The sequence below is a fragment of the Phocoena phocoena genome, chromosome 2, assembly GCF_963924675.1.
Source record: "Phocoena phocoena chromosome 2, mPhoPho1.1, whole genome shotgun sequence".
In the NCBI taxonomy this organism is placed as follows: domain Eukaryota; kingdom Metazoa; phylum Chordata; class Mammalia; order Artiodactyla; family Phocoenidae; genus Phocoena; species Phocoena phocoena.
The window spans coordinates 88,221,152-88,229,368 of record NC_089220.1 but is presented as its reverse complement, the minus strand read 5'-3'; the positions used below and the strand labels follow the sequence as shown (position 1 = coordinate 88,229,368).

Genomic DNA, 8,217 nt, shown 5'->3' with positions numbered 1-8,217 from the left:
CCTCAGGCTCGACGCAGTCCCGAGAAAGTTTCAGCCAGGCTAATGGGAAATCCTGGAGCCAAAGTTGCCAGGAAGAAGAGTTCCACATCCTGTAGGAATAGGCCAGCACGAGTACCCACCCCACTCCCCGCATCAGTCACTGGCTAGGAGAACGTGGCCTCCGCGTGAACATGGTGGCGGAGCAGAGGGCCAGCAGCCGGGCTCTCGGTCCACTGCCCCCGCAGCACCAGTTCTAGGCCGCACGTCTTTGAGGCTTTCACAGACACTGTTTGAAATACTATTCTCCCTGGAATGACTCTTGTTTTCTGTAAATCCAAACAGGCTCTGGAGAAATTAGGCCTGCTATCAGTTGAATACTCGAAGTAGATAACAGGTAAGCTAACCCACCACCACCATCTTTTCCTCCCCAGGGCCGTAACTTTTCATTCCACTAGTCAAGATAGAATTTTCTCACAGAATGTCAATCAATGGCAAGCTTTTATTTAAAAAATAGAAGTCTGTTCTTTCATTTGCGTATTTCCAAAGAATCAAACTCACCCTGGGCAGCCTGCATGGTGGCTGTCCAGAGGGACTGAAAAGGGAGGCATCTGGTCACCATCATCCAGCAGTAAATGCTTTACGGGGTTAGATTTTGAGTTCTTCATGCTGCTCGCGGTCAATCAGTGGCTGTGATTTTGGTCCAGGAGCCATCCAAGGATGGATGGCCATCCCTCCAAGCCATCCAGAAGCTGAGCCATCCTCAGCTCCTACCCAGATGGAACAACTTCCGCAGAAAGGCTGGTCCTCCCCAGTAACCCCTGTAAGAAATGACACAGAAAAGTTCTTTGCGTCGGAAAAGATGGGGGTGACTTCGGCCAGCCTGGCGGCTGCTCACACAAAACACTTATCAGGCCATACAGCAAGACTGACAGCGAAGTAGAAAGATCCCAGGACTAGGAGGGGACAAGTCCTGGCTTTGACACTGACTTGCTATGTGAGCCTGAACACGCTGACTCGGTTCAGCCAAACAAAGCCCCTACTACATGCACACTGCAATCCCTTCTACCTTCACCTGCTCGTGAATTAAGTATAGGTCAGGGTTTCTCAGCCTCGGCCCTACTGACATTTTGGACCAGATACTTCTCTGTGGTGCAGGCTGTCCGGTTCAGCAGCATCCTAGGCCTCTGCTCACTAGATGCCAGTAGCATCCCCTCCAGTTGTGACAACAGAATGTATCTCCAGATGTTGTCAAACGTCCCCTGGGGAGCAAAACCACCCCTGGCTGAAAAACACTGGTATCGATATTCTGACTTACTTTTCTTAAAGGGGTTAGGAAAGTCAAATGAGATCATTTTTTTTTGCAACAGAAAATGAGGAATTATTAAGTTTGGTACTCTGTTTACTACTTGAATGCCTACTGTGTAGCTGTCTCTTTAGGTATTGTCTCATTCTTCCCCATCCTGTGAGGAAGACAATGTTACTTTCATTTTGCAGATGAGAAACTTAAAACACAGAGAGTTTAAGCAACTGGCCCTAGGACACACAGCTAGTAAATGGCAGACGCGTGATTCAAACAAAGGTCAGACTCCAAAGCTTATGCTCTTAATCGCTATGTTTTCTTTGTCCTATAACATAATAAAAACAAAAGCAAGGTAGCAGATGATAAAGTACTTGACATGTCAAAGTGACTTACTATGATGATTACTATTATTTATCCAGCAGCAAGAGAGAACCAGAAACTGGAAGACAGAAGACTCGGTCACTGCCAATAATGGAGACAACAGGCTGCATCCCCTGTGGGTGGTAGCTGTGCTAGGGCTCCCTTCCCTCACGCAGGGCAGCCTCTTTCCCACCACATCTGGCCGAGGCTTCAGAACCCTTCTCAGGCGGCCATCACTAATCTATGAGACCTGGCACAGCAAGGTGGTTCCCTTTCGACAGTCCTGCTCGGGGTCATATCTCCTGAAGCTGGAAGGCCTTTTGGAAACAACCACCCTGCACAAGTCAGTGCGATCTGCTAACAGCTGTACCTCTCCCCCAGGCAATGCACTGACCTTAGCATCACATTCCAATACAGGAACGGCATCACGTCAGCCTTCATGAGGTACATGGAAAGCCTCTCTTTGCTCTGGTCAAAGGGGAAGGTTTCCAGGGGCTGAGCATTGTAGTCAAATTCCGCGAGAATAACACGGTTGTAGCCAGTCACCAGTGGACACGACGTGTAGCCATCATACTGAAATTGGCCATGAGACAGAGTTGGAAAGTGGCTTCTTTCACGGTGCTATGTAGATACTTTAGAATTTATTGTTTACTCTGAGCAGTTGTAATTTTTTTCTTTTTTTGTATATTCTAATTTTTTGTACAGTGAAAAAATAGAAATTATATAATACACTAAAGGCAAAAACTGAAGTGCCCATATTAGAGAAATTAAAGAAGTGGCAAAATTGTGGGAAAACACTGTTTTCATGCAGAACGGAAGCTGGTAAATTGAGACAGTGATTCTTACAAGGTGTACAAACCTTCTTCACTGGTGTTTGATTCTTCATAATCAGAGAAATTGTTCTGTCAAGTATTCCTGACTGGGCAGCTACATGAGAAATGGAGAAGTCAGAAAAACATAAGCATCTAGATTTTCCATGAAAACTAATTTGTAAATAACTTTAATGTGAACATGTTAAGAAGACCCCATCCCTCTAGACTGTAACTAGAGCACAACTCTTAACCCAGTGATGAAATCTAGCTTCACCAGGGACAAGACAAACTAACATGAGGGGCTCCTGAGGTGACACAGTGGGAGGTACACAGCCTCACTGTGGAAGTCTTGCCGAAATGTATGATCTGAATCTGATCATCAAAAACTACTAGAAGGTTCTACATTGTGGGATATTCTACAAGATAACTGGCCTGGACTCTTCAAAAATGCCAACGTCATGAAAGTAAAAAAAAAAAAAAAAAAAAAAATAGTCAGAGGCTTCTAGATTAAAGAAAACCAAAGAGACATGACAACCAATACAGAGTGTGGCCTTTGACTGGCTCATGAATTTAAGGGGAATTGGGGCCAGGGGGCGGGGAAAGCTATAAAGGACATTTTTAGGGAAAATGGAGAAATTCAAACTGGATTGTATTGATGATTTTATATTACAATGTTCAGTTTCTTGGATATGATAATGGTCTTGTGAGTATAGAGGAGAAAGTGCTTTTTCTTAGGAGATAGAGGTTGAAGTGTTTGAGGGTGAAGTATCAGGATGTCAAAACTTACTTTCTAATGACTCAACCAAAAAATGTACATAGTGATCAAGCAAAATATTAATTTATTGGTTAATTATTATGTTAGTCACAAAATATTAATAACTGGTTAATACCTGAAGGGTATATGGGTATTCACTGTACTTTCAAATTCTTCATAGATTTGAGATTTTTGAAATGAAAAGTTGGGGGAAAATTACTGTTAATAATGAAAAAGACGGGTTTCCCTGGTGGCGCCGTGGTTAAGAATCCACCTGCCAATGCAAGGAACACGGGTTCAAGCTCTGGTCCAGGAAGACCCCACATGCCGCGGAGCAACTAAGCCCGTGCGCCACAACTACTGAGCCCACGTGCCACAAGTACTGAAGCCCGTGCACCTAGAGCCCATGCTCTGCAACGAGAAGCCACCGCAATGAGAAGCCCGCGCACCACAACGCACCGCAACAAAGAGTAGTCCTGGCTCGCCGCAACTAGAGAAAGCCCACGCACAGCAACGAAGACCCAATGCAGCCAAAAATAAATTTTAAAATAGTAATAATAATAATGAAAAATACATTCAATGGATTTCCTAGAAAGTCTTTCTTAGGTTGACATAGTCAAGCAGAAGTAACACATGTTTGGCAGGTGTGTAATTCACACAAAACGCTCCCATACCTGTCAGCAGGGAGGTCCGTGTTTCATAGCATCTAAAGAAGACAGTCCCTGTCTACCGAAAACAGAATCTAAAAGGCAATTCCCTCCATCACTGCTAGAGCAGAACATCGACGTGAAGAATTTAGTTTCCCAGGCTGAGGCCTTAATCATGTACCAATCAGGGCACTCTCCACTGTATCTGTCTTAGTGCAATTTTCTGCTCTGCAAGCTTTCATTGACTTGCATGTGTTTTCTGGGGAAACAAATGCTTCCCTAGTTTTACGGTGTTTCAGGCAGAAGAAAAATAGCCACCCTGCCCGGCATCGGGGGCAAAGAAGGCCAGGGATGAGAGCACGGCAGTATGAGAAGTAACAGAATTCTAGAGAGCTGGAAAAGCGGTACCTCTCTCTCTCTAATGCCCCCTCCCCTGAAAACCACCCCTCTGACAGAGAAAAGGCAGATGAGGTCGTGCTACTCTGGTGCAAAGCACTCAACAGATACTTTCTTCTTTACACAACACTAGGTTCACGGACAGCTTGCTTCTGTGTTGGGGAGGCCAAAGTCATTTTTAGGCCACAAAAGTTTCTTCATGATTCATGAAGAGAATGAAATCTATCTTCATTAATATCATCAGCACATAATGAAATGCCACTTGTGCCCGACTTTTGTTTTCGTTATGACGGTGCCTGAGGATGACATCACGTCGAGTGGGGAAGAAACACAACTCGTGGTCTTACCTACAGCAGCAGCGGTCTTTGACGTCGGCAGGTTGGTGCAGTCCCCGATCCCAAACACGTTTGGGTACCGCTTGTGCTGCAGAGTGTCTTTATCCACGTCCACCCAGCCGGCAGCATCAGCCACAGGACTTGTCTTGAGGACATCTGGTGGGCTCATTGGTGGAGTAACGTGAAGCATTTCATACTGCGAAAAGGGAGAGCATCCAAACGTGAGTTTCTTCTGTTACTTCTATAGCCCCACAAGCTCCCGTCCTAACTCCCTAACCCACACACTGTACTACGGCTGCACGGAGCACTGTAAGTGCTCATTACTGATCCACACCCACTCCGAGATTTTACACGCTCCCGTGCGAATGTGGTGATAAAATAACTGACATGGTCTCCCTGTACAGAGGGCACGTGATCCCTTGGGCAGTAGGCATGGGGGAATCCGAAATACTGGAGTGAACCTCACTAACATTTTGAAAGAACTCATTGATGTTTCTATTTATTACTAAAACAAAGCAGGGGCTGTATCTCAGTTGCTCTCGCCCTGACCCTCATCTGTCGACTTGTAAAAGTCTGGTACTTCAGTTTTATTCTGCAAAGAGGTTCTCAGAGCACCTGAAACTTGTAAAGGCCATGTTAGGAGCTCATAAGTGGGCACCATTCCCAAATGTGGGCCAACACTCAAAATACATAAAGGAAACCATCAAAACGCCAATTTAAGGTGAAATAAAGGTGGCAAGAATATTGGCTAGCACTTTGAAGAAGGAGGGGTCTGATTCAGTGTTGGGTTTATTGAACCATGTGGGAGGCAGGGCGGATTTTTTTTCCAAAAACCTGTATCAGGGTTACCCTTGGCAATAGGGCACTAACCAAACCTGGTCAATTCTGATGGCTCATTTAGCTCTTTTGTTTATGTAATGTTCTTTTTTGTTTACATGATATTTTGCAGTTTATCCTTTTTATTCCTTTCATTTAATAAACTCCATCTAGCAATATCAAATTGATTTAAATGTTCACAAAACATTTCATTACGGCGAAAACTTTAGCATCTTAGGACAATCCTAACCTTGTAATAGTCAACAACCCCTGGTTTCCATAAGGAGCTCTGTCCCCTCACCAGGGCCTGGCAGTCATTGGCGGCAGAGGGAGTTAGGAAGGTGACTTGTATTTATTCCCACTCTCAGACAATTATAAGCTTAATCAACCTTAAGGTAGAAGGAGTGGGGCAAATGGGCAGTGTTCTGCGAAGTACTCTGGGTGGCTCTTCTGGGGCCTGGGTCCCTGAGGCTGGGTCTGTTCATTTACATGGAGACTGACCACATGTCTGCAGGACAGCAGATGGAATGGTCAAGAACCGTCATCCACCAAATTATTAAGGCCATGTCTGTATCTCTGCAGTTAACCAGACCACATTTTTTAGCTGAGGACTAAACCTTACTAAAGTTACTGTGCTTGAATTTCACAAATACACATGAATTTCATACATCTTTTCTAGGAGGAAGGTTAAATAGTTCCACATAATCATCATAAAGGTATGAAGCTTTACTTGAGAAAAGAACTACTGGGGTTTGCATTATAGATTTGCTGAAAATTAACATTAGCATTCAGTTGTAGCTTGTTCTTTATCCATTATTTCCATAAACTGAATCTGATAAATCACTTGGTTATCCTTCATTAACATAAATCATCTATTGAGAATATAAACTTTAATGTTCATAAGCAGCATTTGGGAGACTTGTGGAAAATGCAGGTTCCTGGGCCCCACCACCCCCAGATCCCAATCCAGTAGGTGTGGGAGAAGAACAGGAGTCTGCACTTTAACAAAATCCCCTAGTGATTCTGACATATGAAACCTGTAGATGATAGTCTTAGAAGCTCTGGCTTGAAGGAACAGGTTCGTTTACAATGAAAAATGAAATGCTATTACTTAGAAAGTGATTTCACCTTTCCTTTCCTCATCTATAAGGAAATGCACTATGTTAGACAATCTCCAAAATCCCATCAGTTCTAGGACTCCATGATATAAAAAAAGTTTAGGACTTCCCTGGTGGCGCAGTGGTTGAGAGTCTGCCTGCCGATGCAGGGGACACGGGCTCGTGCCCCGGTCCGGGAAGATCTCACATGCCGCGGAGCGGCTGGGCCCGTGAGCCACGGCCACTGAGCCTGTACATCCGAAGCCTGTACTCCGCAATGGGAGAGGCCACAGCAGTGAGAGGCCCGCGTACCGCCAAAAAAAAAAAAAAAAAAAAAAAAAAGTTTAGATATTTATAAACATAGGAGACTTGGACCAGTTCACAAGCTCTCTATGAAGGATCAGAGACTATAGGCTTTTGGGTACATTTAATTCTTTACAGCAGTGGTGCCCAATCCTGGTTACACAAGAGAATCATTAGGGGTACTTTTGAAATTCCCAATCCTCAGTCCACACCCTAGACCAATTAACCAGAATCCCTGGGGGTTAGACCCAGGCATCAGCACATTTTAAAAGCTCTCCAGGTTATTGCAATGTGCAGCCAGGGCTGAGAGCCACTGCTCTAAAGACTTTTGGTCGATTTTTTGAAATTCATATTTTAAACAGTGGAATTGGGTCTGGAGGGAAAATCTTACCTAAAATCCTATACTTCAAAAGGGCACAAATAATCTTCTTTCCTTATAAACCCTTTAGAAGAACCATAACCATTTATTTATGCAAGTCCCTATCTGCAGCCTCAACTATCCACAGCACAGCTGAGAACCAAAGTAAAAAGGCCCAAATAACAAAATTAAGTCCATGCACTCAAGCTCATACACTTTGCTCATAAAAGTATGCTGTGGGCCCTCACACACACATAGCCTATTTGCTTTTACTTTACATAAAATTTAATGAGTTTGGCTATCTCATTTTCCAGCCAATAAAAAATTAGAAATAGCAATTTAAAAGAGCTGAAGCTGGAGGGACCTTCCAAAGCCACAACTACCTGACAGCAGGAAAAAAGAAAACTGGAAAACCACAAAGCGGACACACACAATATCAAATAACAGAGTAGTCTGAGACTCTTTTGTAAGGTGATAACTAGCTCTAAACAACCCAGTAGGCCCTAAGAGCATAAATCTGCAAGAGCTATGCAAAATTATGACCCTGAGCTGGGGCAAGTAGATGAGCCTGAGACATACTGTGACACCAGAAAGCAAGGAAGTGCTCAAAAATATGATGGGGACATGTCACAACGACATAGGAGCCATCCTGAAAGGGCTCCTACTGACCAAATCTGGGACAACTTGAGCACCAAAATAATTAAGGACAGGGATGAATTATAAACCATTGGGGGAAAAAACAGAAATTCATGAGTTCATACTAATAATTAATTAATTAATTGAGAAGAGAGGGCTTTTGCTGACAGGATGCCAAGAGTCTACCAGTAAAGGTGGAGGGAATGCTGGACTGGAACATCATTTTGCAACCATCATAGTAAAGACTGGATTAGGCAAAAATCATCAATGGATGTTAAATCTAGTGGGAAACTTTACTGAGTAGGGTGTTTGCGTGGTCTGAAATTGCACCCCCCTCACCCCCACCAAACTCCTTATTATTAGCAAGGAAGAAAAAGAATAATAATTATACAGTGGAGAAACTGGACCATATCTTTTTATATGT

The 8,217-nt window shown here is 43.8% G+C and overlaps 1 protein-coding gene across 2 annotated transcripts in view; it reads right to left on the bottom strand.

Annotated features, from left to right (window-relative positions):
• Window positions 1-460: 460 nt before the first annotated feature.
• SQOR (sulfide quinone oxidoreductase) overlaps window positions 461-8,217 on the bottom strand; it is a 54,122-nt gene continuing 46,365 nt past the window's right edge. For both annotated transcript variants that reach the window (XM_065871199.1, XM_065871200.1), the window contains 4 exons: window positions 4,596-4,779; window positions 2,499-2,566; window positions 2,034-2,212; window positions 461-797 (listed from right to left, as the gene is read on the bottom strand). In XM_065871199.1, the coding sequence (XP_065727271.1) occupies window positions 740-797; window positions 2,034-2,212; window positions 2,499-2,566; window positions 4,596-4,779 (489 nt within the window). In that variant the 3' untranslated portion in view covers window positions 461-739. The remainder of the gene's footprint in view (window positions 798-2,033; window positions 2,213-2,498; window positions 2,567-4,595; window positions 4,780-8,217) is intronic.